The 22,377-nt window shown below is 54.1% G+C and overlaps 2 protein-coding genes across 3 annotated transcripts; one reads left to right on the top strand and one right to left on the bottom strand.

The window, feature by feature from the left end:
• Nucleotides 1-3,873: 3,873 nt before the first annotated feature.
• Nucleotides 3,874-14,039, bottom strand: LOC123388848 (skin secretory protein xP2-like). Of its 2 annotated transcripts, XM_045069176.1 has the most exons (4): nt 12,720-14,039; nt 5,236-5,339; nt 4,602-4,791; nt 3,874-4,338 (listed from the first exon to the last, which is right to left on the bottom strand). In XM_045069176.1, the coding sequence occupies exons 1-4, from the start codon at nt 12,781-12,783 to the stop codon at nt 3,890-3,892; spliced, it is 807 nt and encodes a 268-aa protein (XP_044925111.1). In that variant the 5' UTR covers nt 12,784-14,039; the 3' UTR covers nt 3,874-3,889. The 2 variants fall into 2 exon arrangements, with proteins under 2 accessions (XP_044925111.1, XP_044925112.1); XM_045069177.1 differs by lacking the exon at nt 12,720-14,039 and having other exon boundaries at nt 4,602-4,729; nt 5,236-7,447.
• A 4,837-nt stretch (nt 14,040-18,876) lies between these two features.
• LOC123388852 (ral guanine nucleotide dissociation stimulator-like) lies at nt 18,877-20,425 on the top strand. Its single transcript, XM_045069188.1, has 3 exons — nt 18,877-19,045; nt 19,504-19,693; nt 19,957-20,425. The coding sequence occupies exons 1-3, from the start codon at nt 18,911-18,913 to the stop codon at nt 20,403-20,405; spliced, it is 774 nt and encodes a 257-aa protein (XP_044925123.1). The 5' UTR covers nt 18,877-18,910; the 3' UTR covers nt 20,406-20,425.
• Nucleotides 20,426-22,377: the final 1,952 nt, after the last annotated feature.

Genomic DNA, 22,377 nt, shown 5'->3' with positions numbered 1-22,377 from the left:
TGACAGAGAGAGATGAACAGGAGAAAAGCAGGCAAAGCGTATTGATTTTTTTTGGTGGGAACCTCATATGAACATGGAGACCAGCAGAGGTGACTGGAGCAGGCGGCTCTTCTCCCTTTTAGGCAAAGAAGCCATGGATGTGGGAAGAACTGAGAGAGACAGGGGTTGGGACTAGGGCTGGTAAATGATGAAGAGGTAACTAGGAAGATAAAGGTTCAGTTAAGCAGGTTTGTTCCTACAGCCTTTGGGGCCCTGAATTCTTCCTTGACTCTGGTGAGAAGCATGTCCTCCCTGCGGTCTTCAGAGCAAGTGCCACATGGGAGTTTTCTGACCTGCTTCAGGGAAGAAGGGCTGATGGCTGGGGATCCGAGGAACTTTTCTGCTTCTGTTCAATGCAAAATTCTTTCCGTTTCTGTGTTGCCAAGGTGCCATATTTGGGCTAGTGTGTCCTGACCCTCACCGACCTGGTTCTGTGCTCCTTCTCCTCCTCGTATCCAGGACATTGGATGTGCTGCTTTGGAGATGTCCCAACCCTGGGGCCGTCCCTTGTCCAGGGAGCACCTGCCTGCAGGGTTGGGGGGGTGCCTACGACTTCCCACATGCCCTGTTGCTATGGGTGGCACCCCTCCTTGGGGAGATAGTGTGAGAGTGTGCTGATCTTACTTCAAGAAACTGAAGTGGTGGTGGGATCATACAGGAGTTCTAATGTTAGTATCTTGGGGAAGCTCCATTTCTTCCCACCATGGCTGTACTAACCAAGGTCAATTCTGAATCATTATACCTAAAAACCAGAGATTTTTAAAGAACCACACCAGCAGAGAACCTGAGAACATTTTCAAGACCTTGCTAAGTATACTAACCACAGGAACAAACTGGTAACTCAGAAACTATTGAAATGAAGAACTGGTTCTCCTTCTCCCATGTCTGGCTAGTGCGCTGCGCTCTGGCTCGATCCCACCTCAGGCAGCTGGAAGGTTGACCTCCCAGGTCGGCTCCACTGAGATGGCTACTCTTTCCAGAAATTCTTCGGAATGTGTCCGGTGTTGCCCACCTGTGCACGGATCATGTGGCTACCTCTGACAGTGGAGCCACAGGTCCTCCAGGCATGCTCCCTCCCCGGCCCCCAGTGGAGCCATCACACTGAGGGTTTAATGGGACAGGACCTGCCCCCAGGCAAAACCACCCGAGATTCCCACTGTCCCTACCTGACCTGCAGATGCTACTCAGTTACTCCTGAGCTTCTGGTGTCTTCCTGGGACCCTGACCTGGCTGTTTCACACAGCTCGTCCAATGGTACCCTCACTTTCTGGGATGGGGATTTGCTGGAGTCTGCAGTGTGTCAGGCTGCCTACCTGCATCGCTTCTTGAAGGTACATCGTCTGGGCCATCTATGGACCCAAGACGGTGGGTCTGTGGCCTGGAGGGTTTCTGAGCAGAGCTGGTGGGATGGGAGGGCTGTAAGGCCCAAGTCAGGTTTCCAGAAAGCTGTTTGTGGTCCCTGGCATCCTACCAGTTTTGAATCAAGCCCTGAGATCTTTAAAATGTCAGCAGTATCACAGCGTGGGCCAGAAAATCACGTCTCCAAGTGCCTAACCCCACCTAAACTATTGCCACTTTTTGCACTTAAGCTGAGTACAGAGGATTTGGAGTTGGGGTTTGAGGGGAGATTGTGGGCCAGATTTTGTGTTTGGGGACACAGGCCATCCAGAAAGCTTGTGCTGAGCCTGAGGAGGGGGCCTGTGTGGAGACCCCAGCTGCAGACACTGCTGTCTGCCGATGCCCCCTCAACCTGCCCCAGGGCACCTGCTGCTGGGGGAGCACCTGGCCCTCTCTCCCGCGTCAGCGGTGCCTCCTCCCCTAACAGTCACTGCCAGCCCGCAGCCTGAGAAGGTGGATACCACAATGATGTCCAGCCTTGGGGACAGATCCCCTGTGTGTGGGACATGGTCTCCCAGCAGGGCTGAGTGCCAGGCCCCCCGGTGCTCGCTCTCCTCCTGGGGCCTCAAGGTGGCACATCCCCAGTCAGACTCCCTGGGCCCAACTCCTCCCCTGCTCAGAGACCACCCCTGGCCCAGGCTCCACACGCTGGACTGCATCCTGTCATGGGCACAGGCTGGCCTCACAGACTCGTCAGAGAGGACCCAGTGCAGGAAGATGCAGGCCACTGCAAGGGAGATGCCAAGTGACCCCGGAGGGAGCACACAGGCCTGCACAAAGCATGGGGCTCTTGGAGCCCAGTATGCGATGTGGGCACCCAACCAAGGGGCACAGGAAATCCTGGCGAGGGTGTCCCGGTGGGGGGAGATAGACCACCAGAAGGTCACAGGAAAGGCAGGAGACAAGGAACATGACAGGACAGAGCTTCCCAAGGAGGTCGGTGGAAGGATCAGAGGCTCGCAGAGACCCTGGGATCACTCGGAGGCGCTGGAGATGTTGGTTGAAACACTGTCATTTGGTCAGAAAAATTGTGTCACAAACCCACAGTCATCGCTGGATGATTTACTCTTTGTTGCTTGTAGGAATCAGGGAGTATAGAGCCATTAGCACTCATGGTGCATGAAGTCTAGGATGTATTTACTTTTCATCAATCTTGGGGACAAGATTTTCCTAGAGGAAGTGCTAAGCATGGGTCTCTCTTTTGTTTTCTTTGTGCAACGGGCCTCGTTTCAGGAGCAGATTCCTGGTGCTCATCACCGTGGCTAGCCCTGAGGCCTGCCCCATCACCTCCCCCAGTGGACATGACCACGTGGGCTGGGGGTGCTCCCTGATGAAGCCCCAGTGCTCCTGTGGCCCCCAGATCCTCTGCTGAATGCAGGAGGGCATGAGAGAGGGAGGGGGAGAAGGGAGGGAAAGGAGATGGAGCGGGACAACAGGGAGGGGGAGAGGAGGAAGGCAGGGGAGGGGGAGGCCGAGATGGGAGGGGGGCCGGCGAGGGGGAGGGCGGAAGTGGAGAGGAGGAGGACGGTAGGGTGGGGAGGAGGAGGCTTGAGAGGGAGAGAGGAGCACAAGGGAGGAGTGTCAGAGGGAGGGAGGGAGCATGAGAGGGAGGAAGAGGAAGGGGGGAGGGGGGCAGGGTGGGTGATAGAGTAGGGAAGGGGGTGGAGGGGAAGGAGCAGGGGGTGGGGGATGATGAATGGGAGGGGGAGTAAGTGGGGGGGGAGGGAAACCCCGAAGCCAGGTGCACACATCAGGAACCATTATTTAGGGTGAGGTCAGAGGGCATCACAGCCCGGGCCCGGGATGGTGGCACTGGGCACGTCCATCCATCCTCTCGGTGCTGTGCTTCCTTCTCCTTGGCCCTTTGTCACCCTGGATCCTCTCCACTTCCTCAACAACTCCGATGTTCCCAGGAGCAGGGTGGAAGGAAGGGGTCCCAGGAGGTGCTTTCTAGATCTCGTGCCCCCGATGACTCTGGGACAGTAGCTACAGGACATTCTGCCATAAGGACTGGGACTGAGGATCCCACCATCTCCTAGGGCGTTAGCGCTGTTCCATTCCCGGTCTTTCCCCCACCATTGCGCTGAACACTCCCGATGGTACATCCGTGAAAGACCGCGCCAGAGTGGCCGGGGGTGAGTGCCAGGCTGGGCACGGCTAGGTGTGGCTGCACCTGCTGCCCGGGATAGGTGCTGCTCACTGTTCCCAGTCACCCTTCTCTCCAGGGGACCTGCATCGACCTCCGGATCTTCACCTTCTCCCCAGGGAGAGAGAAAGCAGCTCAGGGGTGCAAGCATCTGGGCTGGAGGAGAAATGGCCAGGTAGGGCTTTGGGTTCAGGGTCTCCTTTCGGGAAGGAGATATCCTGCAGCAATGTTCTGTCATGTGGTGGGTAAACACTGGGAGTGTAATTATACTCATGACGCGTTTAATTGAAAACAAGTATTTTATTTTTAAAACGAATGATAAATAGTATACAGAACATGTAAAGACAAAATCAAAATCAGTATGTAGCAGAAAGGAAAAATGTACACGTCGGGCACAAAACGTTCCTGCAGGTTGCCAGGGTCGGGGGATAGAACAAAGGTTAACTGTTCTAGGATCAGGGCTGTGGGCACCAGAAGGGGCTCTGGTCGCTCCTCAGGAGGAGGAGTAGGGGGAGGAGCAGGGTCGGATTCCAGAGCAGAGGCACAGGTGTTGTCAGGGGCAGGATCCATAGCAAAGGCAGGCCCCGGGACAGGGGCAGACCCCAGCTCTGCCCGGACAGAGTCAGCCTCGCTGTGGGCAGGTGCCCAGCCACCTGCTGGCTCCGGGTCTCCTCCTGAAGTCCCTGCAGGCACCATCCCCGCCTCTGGAGCTGTGGATGCAGGTGGGGCCGGCTCTGGCTCCTCCGACGGAGCAGCTATGACAGGAGGAAAGCGCACCGGCATGCCTGTCTCTCCATGTGCTTTTGCAGAGACAGAGCTCAGCCCAGGGCCTCCCAGAGAAGCCGCAGCCACGGAGGAACCCTCACCGGGACATCTCCCTGACTGCGGTCCGCCCGCTGCGAGCTCTGAGCCCAGTCCTGGCTCCTGGCCCCATACCAGCCTCTTGGGTCTCCTGCCCTTGGGGCCCGGCACCGACCCACCCGCAGACACCCACGTGCCCCAGCCCCGGCCTTCTCACCCTCAGGCTCGGCCTGAAAAGGCTCCAGCTCCTGGACCACGCGGTGGTGTAGGCGTGCAGGCAGTGTCAGCGGCCTTCCCCCGGAGTCCCCAGTCCCTGCTCCTGCAGAGCCCGGTACGGTCACTCTCCTGGTCAGGGAGATGGAGCGGGTGTCCGCCAGCCTCCTTCCTATTTCATCGTCACTAGTGCTCTGCACAGACAGACCCCGGGAGCCAGCCCCGACCGTTAGAGCCCTGCCCAGCCATCCTCACTGTCTTCCTGCCCACCCCCCTGCCGCTCCCAGATCAGACCCAGACAGTGTGTGCACAGCGCCACACCTGGGACAGGGACCCATACCTGCAGGACACGGGATGCACCCTGGGGGGAAGCTACTGTCCCTACTCTCACAGGAGGCAGCCTCCCACGCCCACAACCCACCCAGCCAGCCTCGCCCTGGGTGTGAACATGAACTGCCCACCGGGCATCTGACCCCTTGTCAGCCTGTTCTTGAATGGGGTGGGCGCACCTCACATGAGCCTTTACACACACACACACACACACACACAAGCATGGGGAGGGACCTAGCGCTGCACAGGTTGAATCAGAGCATGTGGGGCTGGGGGCTGGGGGCTGGCTCTGGGCCTCATGGTGTTACCTTTCTCTTCTTTTGGCCAAATGGCCAGAGCCATCGGGGAGCCTTAAGACAACATCCCCAGTGAGGGAAAGCATGTGCAGGGCATGATTTCTTCAGCTTGCAGCCTGCAGATGTAGGAACACAACAGAAGAACATGTTGCTTATTCAAAGATCCGCAACAAAATGAGCTGGGCAGGGGGCTGTCTCTGTGTGTGGGTGCCTGGTTACCTGGGTCCCCAATTGTGTTGGGCTCTATTGTGAGGAAAGTGAGGTCACCACTGCCTGGGGTCTGCTTACCAACCACTTCCTCCCACACAAGAGCCCCGCCCGGTGGGTCCCCCTCCCCCGCGTGCTCAATGCTCACCCTCTGCTCCATGCCCCGTCCATACAGTGACAGCCACACAGCCCACCCACAGCCCCTGCGAGGCCTGGGGGCAGCCAGTGTCCCCACTGTGAGGATACAGGGCTGGGTTCGGACTGGGTTCCTGCTCGTGCCCAGGGCTATGAGCCTGGACAGACCCTGTGCTTCTCAGGGCCTCCCCGGCTCCCCGCCTGCCCAGTGGGGGCTTCTGGTTTCTACTCTTAGGGACGCATTCAGGGGTAGGACCTCCAAATATGTTCTGTCCCTGCTCTCACAGGAGGCTGGTACGCACCCGTGGGAATGCAGGGATGAGCGGGGGGCTGGGCGGGGCATAGAACACAGCTCAGAGGGGCCTGGATCTGCTCTGGGGTCCAGGCAAAGCCACCCTCCTCCTGCCTGTCTCCCAGCCCTGTGGGAAGGTTGCAGTGAACTGATTCCGACCTTGTCCTCTCGTGACTCAGACTTCCAGGGAGGGACTCCCATTCGGTTTAGGCTCAGGTCCCAGGGCCTCTTCGGCACCCATGTTCTGCGCAGTCCCCACAGTGGTTCTTGGCAATTCTCGAATCCTGGTCCCACATCCCTGTGGAATTCTCTGCCCTCCGGGGGGATGGCCTGTGTGACGGCGCTCTCAGGACTAGACTAGGGCGAAATCATGGGCTATTGTTCCCAAGCCAGTTGAAGAAAGTCTTTGACTTCTCCTGGTTCCCTCTCTTGTGTTCTTTCTCTTGTCTCTGCCTTCTCTGTGTGTCTCCCTCCGTCTCTCTCCCAAGAACAGGATCTGGGAGTTCTGGGGGTGATGTAAGAAACCTCAGAAGCCTCCCTTGTCCCTGTTTCCCTCTCCTGTCGTGTGCTTCGTTCCTTCCTAAGGCCTCCTCACCCTGACCAGAGCCCTGACTCTGGAACCTCTTCCAAATGGGGACACTGAGGCTGCAACAGTATGCAGGGGGGCGGTTCCTGAGCTTGGTCCCCAGACCAGCGGTTCAGTGCTCTGCCACATTCTGCCAAGCCAGGTCATCAGGCGGCCGAGTCCCCAGGCTGTCCTGTGCTCAGAAGGACCTCCAGGGAGTACAAAGCATTTTCCCAGGACTGGGAGCACAGTGGGTCAGGGATGGAGACCCAAGGCCAACAGACTTTTCTACAAGCCTGCGGGACCCTAGGACATGCCATCTCTGCAGCCCAATTGACAGAAGAGTAAACTGAGGCCCTTTGTGCTGAAGCCCCATCTGGACTTGGCCATGGGGGCGTTATCTCTTCCTACTTCCAGTGGCCCAGGTGGTGATGGACGCCAGAACCCAGACCCTTCTCCCAGTGTCCTGGCACCCCCCTGGCCCTTTGGGGAACCCCCGACCATCAATCTGGCCTGTCTCCCCTCCCCATGCTATGGATCTGGGTTCTTGCCAGGGGTCCTGATGCCCCTGTCCCACGGCTCGGCTCTCTCTGCCCTCTTTTTCCTTGCCTCCTTGTCACCCACCTCACTCCCAGGATGTCTTCCCATCTGATCCCCACCTGGTCAGTCTGAGTGGTGTGTGTGTGTGTGTGTCTGTGTGTGTCCGTGCAGGTGTACATTTCTCCACCTGTCTGGGGATGTTGAAGTTCATGTCCCCACATGGGACAGGGTGGGTAGCTATCCTCAAGAATCTGTGGGGCTCTCACCCCCAATGCAAACCTCATGGGGGGGGGCGTTGGGGCTGCCATGGCTGGAGAGCATCCCCGCTCCTTGGACTCTTTACCCCTCGTTTGTCCTAGGCATGTCCCTGCCTCTCTTGACCCCACGTTCCCAACTCTCCCTAAGGGCTGGACATGGAAATGCTTGAACTTGGCCACTCCTCCAGGGGTAGGTGGAGGACAGGTGCACCAGGCCTCCCTCCCGAGAGGGCCAGTTGAGCACAGGGGCCCTGCACACAGTACCTGTACCATGAGCCAGCCCTGCTGTGCACATGAAAGAGACCCATGTCCGCACCTGACCGGGTCCCCACATTTCCTCATCACCACCAGCTCTGTGGCCCCAAAGTCCTCTGAGCCCCCGAATCATGCTCATCCTGGGCAGTAAGGATCCGAGTACAAGGTCAAGGTACAAGACACCTGGGTATGCAAAGGTCACTGAATATCCCCCCATCCAGGGGCCAGAAAATGCATACTCAGTCCCAGGGTCCAGCTAAGTGCAGGCCTGTCCGCAGCCAGTCTTCCCTCCAGCCCCAGGAAATCCAGGCGCTCTGGGAGGGGGAGGCTGCAAAACTCATTACAAGCTAGAGCCAAGCCAGCCCTATGGGGCCTGGTTTCGGGTCCTGGAGCCCCACAGTGAGGAAAAGCTGATGCGGGACCAGGGACACAGCTGGGAGAGGACAGGGGGACTGTCCCTTGGGGCTATGGCTCCCTGGTCCCGCAGACTCTGTTTGTGTGCTGGCCCCTAGGGCACCCAAACGCCAGCTCCCAGGTAGGCTTTGGGGAGGGACACGACCAGAGTGTTGGCTCTCTACTATGTCATACGTGTCTCTCTATCCTACAGCTACAGCCTGGCCCCCACACAGCCTGCACTCCCCCTCCTAGTCAGCCAGCGGGGAGGGCTCACGGTCAGCTCAGAGCCCCTGGCTGGGCTGCTGGGGGCTCCGGATGGCTGGTCCTCCAGCTTCCGTCTGCTGAGACGCCCCGTGACCGGATCCATTTGCCTCCCTGGGAATCTCGGGTGGTTTTGCCTGGGGCAGGTCCTGTCCCATCTAAACCCTCAGTGTGATGGCTCCATGGGAGGCCGCGTGGGAGGGAGCATGCCATGGAGGACCGTGGTCCCACTGTCAGAGTATAGCCACATGATCCCCGTGGCACAGGTGCGCAACCACGGACACATCCGAAGAATTTCTGGAAAGAGTAGCCATCTCAGTGGAGCCGAACCTGGAGGTCAACCTTCAGTGCCTGAGCGTGGGGGATCGAGCTGAGCGCAGCGCATAGCCAGGACATGGGGAGAGACCGGACCGAACCAGTTCTTCATTCAATAGTTTCTGACTGTTACCAGTTTTTCCTGTGCGGTAGTATACTTATCAGGTCTTGAAACATGTCTAGGTTCTCCTGCTGGTGTGGTTCTTAAAATCTCTGGTTTTTAGGTATCATGGATTCACGAATTGACCTTGGTTAGTACAGCCCATGGTGGGAAGAAATGGAGCTTCCCCAAGATACTAACATTTAGAACTCCTGTTATGATCCCACCACCACTTCAGTTTCTGAAGTAAGATCAGCACACTCTCACACTATCTCAACTCCCCAAGGAGGGGTGCCACCCATGAGCAACAGGCCATGTTGGAAGTCGTAGGCACCCCCCAACCCTGCAGGCAGGTGCTGCCGCGGAACAAGGGACGGCCCCAGGGTTGGGACAAATCTCCAAAACACCACATCCAATGTCCTGGAATACGAGGCAGGAGGAAGAGCACAGAACCAGGTCGTGGAGGGTCAGGACACACTAGCCCAAATATGGCACCTCCTTGGCACACAGAAACGGAAAGAATTTTTGCATTGAACGAAGTCAGAAAAGTTCCTCGGATCCCCAGCCATCAGCCCTTCTTCCTTGGCCTGAAGCAGGTCAGAAAACTCCCCTGTGGCACTTGTATGAAGACCGGCAGGAGGACATGCTTCTCACCAGAGTCAAGGAAGAATTGTCAGGCCCCAAAGGCTGTGAGGAACAAACCCTACCTGCTTAACTGAACCCTTTATCTTCCTAGTTACCTCTTCAAATCATTTACCAGCCCCTAGTCCCAACCCCTGTCTCTCTCAGTTCTTCCCACATCCATGGCTTTCTTTTGCCTAAAAGGGAGAAGAGCCCGCCTGCTCCCGTCACCCTCTGCTGGTCTCCCATGTCATATGAGGTTTCCCACCAAAAAAAATCAATACGCTTTGCCTGCTTTTCTCCTGTTCACATCTCTCTCTGGTCAATTTCCAGATCCCCACCAGGGACCCAAAGAGAAGCTGAAGGAAACTGTCCTTCTCTCTTGCAGGCCCTGGGTAGGGGGTGGTGACGGGGAGTCAGGAAACCCCATCCCATCTTTCCGGACCTTGATTAAATCTGCCCTCTCCTGGGAAGCAACCTGAAGCTACCTGGAAGCTACCAGAACCCCAGCTTGAGGACTTGGCCCTACTGATGAGTTCAGGGTGTGTGACGATGAATATTATCATGGAAGCATTCTGAAATCAGACCTTCCTTACACGAGGCCTCCCTTCTGGCTGCTCGCTGTAGTTGCTACTGTTGGCTCAGTGACTTTTCTGAGCAATCTTTGTCAAGTCTGTGTTCTTTGCTGTGTGGGGTCACTGGATCCCTATGCTGTTACCTTAGGGGTCAGACAGTGGCTGGGCAGAGAGGTCACGCATTTTTTTCTGAGCTATGGGCTACAGATCGGAGGTCCCCACAATCTCCTACTCAGGTTCTAAGAGTCTGCCCGCAGTCTGCTCTAATAGCGGCTCATGGAACTCAGGGAAACGTGTGTTACTGACTACCTCACCAGTTCATTAGAAGGCCAGAACTCACGACGACCAGGAACCTGGAAGCAATGAACAGGGCAAGGTGTGTTGCAGGGGCCTGAAGCTTCCCGCTCTCTGAGCTAAAGAGGCCTTTACCCACCTGCACTCTGGCCTTCCTAACCGACGACCTCCCTCCTTCAGGCTCATCTCTTAAGTCAAAGAGTCAATGACCCGGCGGGCACCAAAATGACCCCTCCAGCATAACCACTTCCAGATGCCAGCAAGACCCACGAGATGGACGCCAAGGCAATGACTGTCCGGAACTTTAATGCTCTGTGCACGACCCACCACCTTTGTAATTTATACCCTAATTCTACAAAGTTCCAGGACAAAATATCAATACACTAAAATCTCTCATTTGTATACACACACAATGAATCATCCAAAATGGAATTTAAGGAAAACAATTCCATTTTAGGAAACACCAACATTGACAAAATGCTTAGGAATAGAGGTAATCAACGTGCATGTCTTGTACACTGGAAAGTACGAAACTTTGCTGAGAGAAAGTAACGGAAACCTACATCAGTCTGAGGACTCCCCACGGTGATGAAAGACATACTATTGGTAAGATGGCAACAGTACACAACGCAATGTGGAGATTCAGTGTGTTCCCCAAGACATTTCACAAAAGGCCTTTTGGAAGAAACACACAAGCTAATCCTAACAGTCATATGGAATTTTCAGGGACCACAGGACAGCCGAAACAATCTTCAAAAAGAAAATCAAAGGCGAAAGGTCATACTTCCAATGTTTGAATCTTAATACAAAGCAACAGTAACTAAAACATTGTGATCCTGTCCTAAAGGTATGCATAGCCCTTGAAAAGAATACTACATATATGTTAATAAATTAAATTTAAATTTGAAAATTTTTAAATAAAGTTAAAAAATTTTTTAAAGTATGCATACAGGAGCACCTGGGTGGCTCAGTGAGTTAAAGCCTCTGCCTTTGGTGGGGTCATGATCCCAGGGTCCCAGGATGGAGCCCTGAATTGGGAATCTCTGCTCAACAGGGAGCCTGCTTCTTCCTCTCTCTCTGCCTGCCTCTTCGCCTATTTGTGATCAATGTCTGCCTGTCAAATAAATAAATAAAATCTTAAAAAATAAGTATGCATACAGATCAGTAGGATTTAATAGAGAGCCCAGAAATAAACCCCTTCACCTGTGGTCCTCTGCATTTTGACAAGGGTGGTCAACATTGCACTGGGGGGACAGAATTGTCTTTGCAACAAAGGGTGCCAGACAACTGACTATCCACACACAGAGGAATGGAACTGGACCCTTACCTAATACCACATATAAACATTAACTCAAAATAAGTTAAAGGCTTAAATGTAAGAGGTAAAATTATAAAATGCATGTATGCAGCTGTGACAAGATGCCTGCACTTTGAACTCACCGCAGAGTAAATGACTCTCCCAAACATCCATGTTAGCACAAAGTCACAGAAGCAGAGAGGACATTGGACTTCGGGATGAAGGCCAAGCCCTCCCAGATCCAGGTCACCCACCGTGCAGAGGCCACTCACCCTTGGAGGAGGCCACATGTTAGCATGAAGGGAAGCCTCAGTAAAGCGGACTAGGCACTCCAGAAGGGGAGGCTGGAAGGGGGCACTTGCCGCTCAATGCCCATCACAGACCCCACATCAGAATCCCCCACAGGAGTGACTCATCCCTTCCAGGCCCCACAGGGGAAGCTGGAGGTTCATCTACAAGAAATCACCATCCCTGCAGCTCAGCCGGGGAGAATCCTCCATCACCCCGAACCCCCGCCTCTCTTCAGTGGACCTTCCTTCCAAGCACCCCTCCCAACTTCTTCCTCCTCCTCCATGAAATAACTTTCTTCTCCTTTGTTTCTTGCACTTGCCTGTGATGGAACCGGAGCTTGCTCAGCCCAGACTGCCGTTCTCTGCTCTTCCCAAATAAACCCCTGCTGCTGGTCAAATAACTGGCAGTTTGAGTTCAAGGCAAACAGAACTCATAAATTCCAGACACTTGCAAGGAACAAAATCAATATACACTAATCACATGCATTTCTACATGCTCCAAAGGAACCATCAGAAAGAGACTACGGAGAACAATCTCATTTACGACTGTATCCAAAAGACCAAGATACCCAGGAGTTCCCTGAACGAAGAGGTGACAGACCTGTCTTCTGACAGCCGTGAAACACTGATGACAGACATGGAGGGAGACACACGGAGTTGGGGAAACACTCTGTGCTCAGGGAGAAACCGACACCGGGAATATACATCCTCTCCCCAAAGCTGCCTACGGAGTCCACGCTGTCGCTCCTGAACTTCCAGACTCTGGACCAACCCTGAAGCGGGTGTGGACATGGGAAGGACCCCGCACGGCCAAGGCAGGGTGGGGGGCGACGAGCACTGAGGCCGCTCCCTGACTGTAGTCTGAGGAACCCCAGGAACCAAATCCGCATGTGCCCAAACACAGAGGTGGGACCCGGGGCGCACATCAAGCTTAGAAAAGGGAGAACCCGCAGCCGCACATAGCACTGCGGGAGGCCACGTCACCGCACACATAACCCTGGAAGCCCCATTGTGTACACAGCTTGCCCTTTTCTTCCATGGGAGCCTGAGACCACGCACCGCCTTCCCTGTCTCCGCTCAGGTGGCTTCTCCTCACCTTCTCCTCCAGAGGCTGGTCCTGAGGAGGCTGCACTGCTGTAAGTGTGGACGCGACCCCACATCCTCCACAGCGAGTCCTGTCAGGGCGGGAGTGGCCTCTGTCAGGGTCGGAGCGACTCCAGTGCCTCCAGAAGTCTCCCAGCAGGCCCTGATGAGGCTGGACTCCTGTCCCTAGTGCAGCTGCCCAGGTCAGGCTCAGGGCAGGAGCTGGGGTCTTGCGCCCTCTGCTGGCCAGGGAGGGCAGTGCAGGACTAGGGGAGCTCCCCCTTCAATGGAAGCACCTGTTCCCTCCCAGGGTCCAGCTGAAGCCACTTCATTCCGGAAATTCAAGCTGCATGGAGCCCAATATACCCCCAGCTTCTCCAAAAATTGCTAAGGAACAGTGACTTGGAAACAATATGGAATGACAACAGTCCCTCAAACAGTGACACCGAACATGACACTGGCCCTGAAGCAAACCCACAATCAGACCTAAACTTGCTCTCAAGCCTGGCCCTCACCCCAATCCAAGACCCTAACTCTAGCCCTCAACCTAAACAATGTTCACAAAAATCAAAACGTAGAAACTGTAAATATCTATCAATGACGAATGCATAAGCAAAGTGTGGTGAAGGGTTGGAATTTGGGTTCAGGTTCAGGTTTCAGTCAGAATTCTAGATCAGGGAGAGGGTTTAAGATTGGGGTGAGGATTTAGAGTGAGGGGCAAGGGAACAGTTAGTGTTTAGAGCTTTAGGTTTATGATTTAGGGTCTAAGTTTCAGGGCTTATGGTAAAAAGTTCAAGGTCAAATTTGGGGGTTGGCTTCATGCTGGGATTTCAGATCAGGGTTCATGACTCAGAGTTCTAGTTTAGGGTTAGGGTTTGTGGCTCAGGGCTTGGATCCAGGACTCAGATTCAGAGTCCAGGCTTTGGGCTCAATTTCAGTTTTAGGATTCAGGGTTCCAGTTTGGGTTATAGAGTCAGGTTAGGTTTCAGCATCAATGGTAGGAGTTAACATTAGGTTTAGTGATGACACATTTTCTTCAGTTTTCACTGTAAACACAAAATTTCTCTCTGATATGTCTAAATCTGAAATATATTTTACTTGCTGTCAGGAGCTGGTTTGGAACTTAGGATTCCAGTAATTCCCTACTGACAGAATTCTGGTACTAGAGTTTACCAGTCACCCAGAAACGGCTTTCATCTTGGCCCAAACATCCCCTTGGCAGAGAAGGGTGAGCTGGTGCCAATGCTGGGATGACTTCATAATGGTAGAGGTGTGAAACCAAATATCATGGAAATGTTCATGGAAAATGAAACAGGAGGGGCGCCTGGGTGGCTCAGTGGTTTGGGCTGCTGCCTTCGGCTCGGGTCATGATCTCAGGGTCCTGGGATCGAGCCCCGCATCGGGCTCCCTGCTCCGCAGGAAGCCTGCTTCCCTCTCTCTCTCTCTCTCTCTCTCTGCCTGCCTCTCTGCCTACTTGTGATCTCTGTCTGTCAAATAAATAAATAAAATCTTTAAAAAAAAGAAAGAAAGAAAGAAAGAAAATGAAACAGGAGACAAAAATTGGTTGACTCCTGATTCTTCCACAATAAAAAGACCAAATTTCCAACAGAATCTGATAATGTTCCCTAGGAAGGCCTATGGTACTCAAAACTAGTACCAAAAGAGGACCCTCTCTCCTGGTTTAAACTAAGAATCCCAGCAGGATACATCCTACCTTGTGTCAAAAATGAAAAAAAAAATTTTCACTATTTGGCTGTTCCAGTGTACAATCTGTAGAATCACTGACACATTTTCTTTTCTCAAATCCCCATTAACACACGGGTAAAATGCAGGCAATGTTGTAATGCACTGCTCATTGGAACACCAAGTACGAGGAAGACTATTAGAAGTAGAAGTAATAAAAAGATATCGAATATGAAATTCTGAAAAAGCACCTTTCTGGGTACTTAAGGAGGATCCCTAACCATAAGATCTAACATCTCATCCTATGGAATTCACCCTTACAAATCATCAATAACAATAGCAGGCTCACCACTGTAACCACCTCACCATTGACCTCTAGGTTTGTAATACACACTCCAACCGCTAGAGACACAATTCTCAGCAGCAGAAAGGGACTTGCCCACTCCTGGTGGACCAACTCTTACAGTGATGCCAAAAAATCCCACTCCTTGGAAATCCCAGCCATTAGAACACAGTTCCAGAAAGCACACCCAGAACTCAATAAAGGACAGACATCTCATGAGGCAGATACTGCAGATCACCACCACTCCCATGAAGTAACTCTACAGTGAACTGCAGACCTGTCCTCTTCCCAGTATTACATGGGACACCACATTCTTCCAATACTCCATCCTTAGAACTAAACCATGAAATGCCCTCATTAGTCCTGCATGCAGCAGGCTCACAGTGAGCCCTCGAAAGCCAGACCCCTTCTAGAGAGCACACAGCCTCTCACGCCTATCCTACCAGATGGAGGGTTCTGCTCTCCCCGACTTCTGTATCAACTAGAGATACTTGGAAGAAGTCTTGCCATAGTCCACGGCAAAGCCATATTCTTCATCTGCAAAATGATGGAAGGTGAAACACCACCACGGATTCCCTGCACCTTCTTGAACCTAGGTAAGTTGGAGATACAGCTTGGCCAGAGCTATTATCCCCAATCCCCTACACACACACACCCCCTTCCCTTGTGCACTCCAGACCAGTTTCCGACCACCTTGCTCATTCTCTCAGCCATCGCCTCTGCAGTGTAGTACAGTAGTACTGAGGTGCTGGGACTGAGGTGCGAGGTGCTAAGCCAGCATCTTGGACCCATGTATTATCAGAAATTAATAATCATTTTATTAAACAGATGCATCCTAGAAGATCTCACCACCCCAGCCATTAGAAAAATCATTACAACAGAGGTCCTAACAACATGTGCCAGCCTCCACTGCTCCACTCCCTGGCTCCAGGGATTGGCTCATCCACGGGCATGTGACCTGGTCCAAGCCAATGAGGTGGGAGGACCTCGGGTGTCAGCCTGCAGAGCCAGGCATGGGGTGGACCACCCAGACCAGGGGTTTTCCTTCACAACTACAGAAGTGGCCTAGGCCAAGCCTGTGCCAGAGCCAACGAGGACCCAGGAAGCCAGGGGCTCCATAACATTGCTGAGGGCTGAACTGGAATTGTCCTGAGGCCCACACATGCTAGAATCTCTGCTAACTCTGGAGAACCCTCAATGTGCTCATGGTCTTGGCCTGAACAAGATGACCATCTGTGTGGTATATAACCCACAGATATACCCGCGAGACAATAAGGGCATACTTAGCGAAGCAATACCTACATGGAATTCAGCCACAGACAAACATCTTTTGGCAAGCGAGGCCTACAGAGAAATGTGGGGGAATTCCTGCGGACTTAATTGTTAGCCAATCCCACAATCATCTTTTTTCCCCTTCAAGTGGAGGGGCCGGGTCTGCCAGGAGAGATCCCAGTGTACTCCCAACTGCCACAGGAAAAGAAGAAGAGCCCTCCCCCCACCATCCACCATGCTGCAAATCTGGGGTGTGGGAAACTACTCCCAAGGGCCAAATGGGACCACCCCCCTGTATTCTGTCAATCAAATGTGGCTGGAACATTTGGTGTGGACGGTATGTGACTGCTTTTCAAGCCTCAATATAAGAGTGGAGTCACTGTCAGAGAGACCACATGCATTGCAACACTGACCTGAAAATCTTTACATAAGATTTTATAGAAAAGTCTGTGCTGATCCCAAAGATCCTAGGGTCATGTCACTTCTTTGAGTGGAATGTAGCGCCTTCTGGGTAAAATCAAATTTCTTCATCCCCAGAGGCAAGGACTTCCATTCTTTTAGCCAGAACTCCATCTCCATCCTCCTGTATTTATACCTTGAGTGGCACGTCCACATGTCTGCTGCCAGTGGGAATTCAGTGTAGTTTACATGATGGTGATGCTCAGAAACGGAGGTGTAAGTGTGAACTTGTGAGTGTGAGTGTATATTTCCTCTATGTTAGCCACAGTGTGCAAGGAGAACACAGTACAGTACTTTCTGTGCTTCCTGTCCCACAGGAACAGCCACATAATGGGGTTCCATGATGATCTCAGAAGGAGGCCACCTTCATAGAACAAACTTCATCTGTGAGGACTCCCAAATCCCTCATCCTGGACGCTATGTTCCACAGAGGCTAGGGACACACAGAGGGACAGAGACTCCCCCTGGCCATCAGGGTTTTGAAAGATGCCTGCTGTTCCAGGACAAAAGATCCCGAAAGCATTCCTCCACCTGTCATGCAGACAGGCATCTGTGAGAGAGATCTACCTCATGCAGAAAGCACAGACCGAGAGAAAATAAATGACAGTCTTGTGTGACAGATGCCATGACAGGGGACACTCGGAAGGCCTGGGAGTGTGCAGCATTGGCCAGACCTGGGGGCAGGGAGACCTGGAATGATCCAGGAGGATGATCACAGCTGTGTCACTCCAGGGGATGCTCAGGACGACTGGGGGTGTGCAGAGTTGGCCAGACCAAGGGGTTGGGGGGACTGGGATTGCACCAAGAGGATGTCACAGATGTGCCCTTGTATGGCTACATGTGTCAGTGTGACCAGGCATTGGCCAAAGCGGAAATGAAAAGGTAGGCAAGGTGCAGTGTCCCTAAACTGTCTTCTGCAAGGTTAAAGATTGGTAACGATATGTTTTCAGTACAATTACATTTTACATGCATACAGGAGTCCCTAAAGCTCACTGTGTAGAACATGAAGTCCATAGTTTGCCGTTGCTTTCATGTCGAGGTGCCGGGGACAGAGTACACTTGATATGTCTTTATGTTGCTTTCAGAGTATGATGACTTTTTCTGCCTTCATCTTTGATCCAAGGACAGGGAACAAAGGCAACACAGATCTACGCTTTGAAATGTCACCAGACACCTGTAAACCCAAGTTCTCACAGGAGCTAAAGGTTCAGGACCAGGGTGAAAGAAAAGGGAGTCTGATAGCAAGGACCAAAGAACATGTCATGTGTATGTGAGCTGGTCCACTTCTCTACCTGTCGGAAGCAAGCCATGCCTGACAGGAGGGAGTCACAGTTGCACCTGGTCCATCTGTTTGCTGCCCTTGACCACAGCAGAGGATGTGCTGAGCTGGGAGTGGGTATCGGGGGAGATGGGCAGCTGGCCACACATGCTACCTGCCAAGTACCTTTGGACCAGCCCCTTGCCTCAGCTGAGATGAAACAATAATTGTGTTTCCTTACCTATTTCCTGCGACAGGTAATGTGCTCAGTGCTTTGGTGACTATATCCTTTCCCATTTTATAAAACACTTTAGGCAGTTAAGATTGACATTCGAAAAGCTGTCCATAGTTGATGTATGCAATGTGACCTTGAACCTAACTCTAATATCTAGTTAAGATACACTTGATTTAGAAGATCGCTCATAAATTAGAGGACGGTTTTTAACGAGCTAAGGAATTCAGGGACCAACCCTCTTCTGTCCTAATGCCCTTACAGTCTGGTAAACTGGAAAACATTTGGCCATGTGCTACGAGAGAACAAGGTCGGAATCAGTTCACTGCAACCTTCCCACAGGGCTGGGAGACAGGCAGGAGGAGGGTGGCTTTGCCTGGACCCCAGAGCAGATCCAGGCCCCTCTGAGCTGTGTTCTAGGCCCCGCCCAGCCCCCCGCTCATCCCTGCATTCCCACGGGTGCGTACCAGCCTCCTGTGAGAGCAGGGACAGAACATATTTGGAGGTCCTACCCCTGAATGCGTCCCTAAGAGTAGAAACCAGAAGCCCCCACTGAGCAGGCGGGGAGCCGGGGAGGCCCTGAGAGGCACAGGGTCTGTCCAGGCTCATAGCCCTGGCACGAGCAGGAACCCAGTCCGAACCCAGCCCTGTATCCTCACAGTGGGGACACTGGCTGCCCCCAGGCCTCGCAGGGACTGTGGGTGGGCTGTGTGGCTGTCACTGTATGGACGGGGCATGGAGCAGAGGGTGAGCATTGAGCACGCGGGGGAGGGGGACCCACCGGGCGGGGCTCTTGTGTGGGAGGAAGTGGTTGGTAAGCAGACCCCAGGCAGTGGTGACCTCACTTTCCTCACAATAGAGCCCAACACAATTGGGGACCCAGGTAACCAGGCACCCACACACACAGAGACAGCCCCCTGCCCAGCTCATTTTGTTGCGGATCTTTGAATAAGCAACATGTTCTTCTGTTGTGTTCCTACATCTGGAAGCTGCAAGCTGAAGAAATCATGCCCTGCACATGCTTTCCCTCACTGGGGATGTTGTCTTAAGGCTCCCCGATGGCTCTGGCCATTTGGCCAAAAGAAGAGAAAGGTAACACCATGAGGCCCAGAGCCAGCCCCCAGCCCCACATGCTCTGATTCAACCTGTGCAGCCCTAGGTCCCCTCCCCATGCTTGAGTGTGTGTGTGTGTCTGTGTGTGTGTGTGTGTGTGTGTAAAGGCTCATGTGAGGTGCGCCCACCCCATTCAAGAACAGGCTGACAAGGGGTCAGATGCCCGGTGGGCAGTTCATGTTCACACCCAGGTCGAGGCTGGCTGGGTGGGTTGTGGGCGTGGGAGGCTGCCTCCTGTGAGAGTAGGGACAGTAGCTTCCCCTCAGGGTGCATCCCGTGTCCTGCAGGTATGGGTCCCTGTCCCAGGTGTGGCGCTGTGCACACACTGTCTGGGTCTGATCTGGGAGCGGCAGGGGGGTGGGCAGGAAGACAGTGAGGACGGCTGGGCAGGGCTCTAACGGTCGGGGCTGGCTCCCGGGGTCTGTCTGTCTGTGCAGAGCACTAGTGACGATGAAATAGGAAGGAGGCTGGCGGACACCCGCTCCATCTCCCTGACCAGGAGAGTGACCGTACCGGGCTCTGCAGGAGCAGGTACTGGGGACTCCGGGGGAAGGCCGCTGACATTGCCTGCACGCCTACACCACCGCGTGGTCCAGGAGCTGGAGCCTTTTCAGGCCGAGCCTGAGGGTGAGAAGGCCGGGGCTGGGGCACGTGGGTGTCTGCGGGTGGGTCGGTGCCGGGCCCCAAGGGCAGGAGACCCCAGAGGCTGGTGTGGGGCCAGGAGCCAGGACTGGGCTCAGAGCTCGCAGCGGGCGGACCGCAGTCAGGGAGATGTCCCGGTGAGGGTTCCTCCGTGGCTGCGGCTTCTCTGGGAGGCCCTGGGCTGAGGTCTGTCTCTGCAAAAGCACATGGAGAGACAGGCATGCCGGTGCGCTTTCCTCCTGTCATAGCTGCTCCGTCAGAGGAGCCAGAGCCGGCCCCACCTGCATCCACAGCTCCAGAGGCGGGGATGGTGCCTGCAGGGACTTCAGGAGGAGACCCGGAGCCAGCAGGTGGCTGGGCACCTGCCCACAGCGAGGCTGACTCTGTCCGGGCAGAGCTGGGGTCTGCCCCTGTCCCGGGGCCTGCCTTTGCTATGGATCCTGCCCCTGACAACACCTGTGCCTCTGCTCTGGAATCCGACCCTGCTCCTCCCCCTACTCCTCCTCCTGAGGAGCGACCAGAGCCCCTTCTGGTGCCCACAGCCCTGATCCTAGAACAGTTAACCTTTGTTCTATCCCCCGACCCTGGCAACCTGCAGGAACGTTTTGTGCCCGACGTGTACATTTTTCCTTTCTGCTACATACTGATTTTGATTTTGTCTTTACGTGTTCTGTATACTATTTATCATTCGTTTTAAATAAAATAACTTGTTTCCAATTCAATGCATCATGAGTTTAAGTACATTCCCGGCGTTTACCCACCACACGACAGAACATTGCTGCAGGGTATCTCCTTCCCCAAAGGAGACCCTGAACCCAAAGCCCTACCTGGCCATTTCTCTTCCAGTCCAGATGTTTGCAACCCTGAGCTGCTTTCTCTCTTCCATTCCCTGTTCTGCATTTCTATACGTGGAATCACACAACAGGTGCCTTTGTGTCTGCCCACCGATTATGAAAGGGGATTTATTTTTTTCTGTGCTAATTTAACATAGATTTTCCTTTATTCGATATTGACATGCCTGATGGATTACAGATGAGATGTAATCACAGAGGCCCCTTTAGGAATTATGGGCACAATCTCGGGGTGAGACCCTTGTTCCTGCTGGGACACCACAGCCTGACCCCAGACAGGACACGGCTGGCTCCTCTGTGGCTCACGCGGAAACCAGGAAACACAGAAAGTTGGAAGACACACCACAGAGATCAAACACATAGCTCACAACTCAAGACCAGATAATACTTTCACCTGACTCTGGTCGAAACCAGGCTCTAAGTCACGGGGTCCGCAGGGACAGAGACCAAATGCTGCAGGTCCAGGGGGGAGAACAGGCATGTGGGGCATGTGTTGGAGATTCGGGAGCTCCCGGGGAAGGACATGGGCAAAGGAAACCCTATGGAGGCAGCGCCAGTGACCCTCAGAATAGCAGGTCTCCGGTCTGGGGACCGGCAGCCCTGGGGAGAAGGTGAAGATCCGGAGGTCGATGCAGGTCCCCTGGAGAGAAGGGTGACTGGGAACAGTGAGCAGCACCTATCCCGGGCAGCAGGTGCAGCCACACCTAGCCGTGCCCAGCCTGGCACTCACCCCCGGCCACTCTGGCGCGGTCTTTCACGGATGTACCATCGGGAGTGTTCAGCGCAATGGTGGGGGAAAGACCGGGAATGGAACAGCGCTAACGCCCTAGGAGATGGTGGGATCCTCAGTCCCAGTCCTTATGGCAGAATGTCCTGTAGCTACTGTCCCAGAGTCATCGGGGGCACGAGATCTAGAAAGCACCTCCTGGGACCCCCTCCTGCCACCCTGCTCCTGGGAACATCGGAGTTGTTGAGGAAGTGGAGAGGATCCAGGGTGACAAAGGGCCAAGGAGAAGGAAGCACAGCACCGAGAGGATGGATGGACGTGCCCAGTGCCACCATCCCGGGCCCGGGCTGTGATGCCCTCCGACCTCACCCTAAATAATGGTTCCTGATGTGTGCACCTGGCTTCGGGGTTCCCCCCCCCCCACTTACTCCCCCTCCCATTCATCATCCCACACCCCCTGATCCTTCCCCTCCACCCCCTTCCCTACTGCATCACCCACCCTGCCCCCCTCCCCCCTTCCTCTTCCTCCCTCTCATGCTCCCTCCCTCCCTCTGACACTCCTCCCTTGTGCTCCTCTCTCCCTCTCAAGCCTCCTCCTCCCCACCCTACCGTCCTCCTCCTCTCCACTTCCGCCCTCCCCCTCGCGGCCCCCCTCCCATCTCGGCCTCCCCCTCCCCTGCCTTCCTCCTCTCCCCCTCCATGTTGTCCCGCTCCATCTCCTTTCCCTCCCTTCTCCCCCTCCCTCTCTCATGCCCTCCTGCATTCAGCAGAGGATCTGGGGGCCACAGGAGCACTGGGGCTTCATCAGGGAGCACCCCCAGCCCACGTGGTCATGTCCACTGGGGGAGGTGATGGGGCAGGCCTCAGGGCTAGCCGTGGTGATGAGCACCAGGAATCTGCTCCTGAAATGAGGTCCGTTGCACAAAGAAAACAAGGGAGAGACCCATGCTTAGCACTTCCTCTAGGAAAATCTTGTCCCCAAGATTGATGAAAAGTAAATACATCCTAGACTTCATGCACCATGAGTGCTAATGGCTCTATACTCCCTGATTCCTACAAGCAACAAAGAGTAAATCATCCAGCGATGACTG

Source organism: Mustela putorius, unplaced genomic scaffold (assembly GCF_011764305.1).
Source record: "Mustela putorius furo isolate JIRA1106 unplaced genomic scaffold, ASM1176430v1.1 tig00003913_pilon_pilon_pilon, whole genome shotgun sequence".
NCBI classification, from domain to species: domain Eukaryota; kingdom Metazoa; phylum Chordata; class Mammalia; order Carnivora; family Mustelidae; genus Mustela; species Mustela putorius.
The sequence above is the reverse complement of the archived record's forward strand: the minus strand, read 5'-3'. Positions and strand labels throughout refer to the sequence as shown.

Bases quoted from the DNA above. Each gene is read 5' to 3' on its own strand.
- LOC123388848 (XM_045069176.1), bottom strand. From the start codon at position 12,783: ATGTGGGGTCGCGTCCACACTTACAGCAGTGCAGCCTCCTCAGGACCA. The intron at 5,340-12,719 runs GTGAGGAGAAGC...CTACATCTGCAG, and splicing joins ACCAGCCTCTGGAGGAGAAG to GCTGCAAGCTGAAGAAATCA. The intron at 4,792-5,235 runs GTAACACCATGA...CTGTCTGTGCAG, and splicing joins TTGGCCAAAAGAAGAGAAAG to AGCACTAGTGACGATGAAAT.
- LOC123388852 (XM_045069188.1), top strand. From the start codon at position 18,911: ATGTTCTTCTGTTGTGTTCCTACATCTGGAAGCTGCAAGCTGAAGAAA. The intron at 19,046-19,503 runs GTAACACCATGA...CTGTCTGTGCAG, and splicing joins TTGGCCAAAAGAAGAGAAAG to AGCACTAGTGACGATGAAAT. The intron at 19,694-19,956 runs GTGAGAAGGCCG...CTCCTGTCATAG, and splicing joins TTTTCAGGCCGAGCCTGAGG to CTGCTCCGTCAGAGGAGCCA.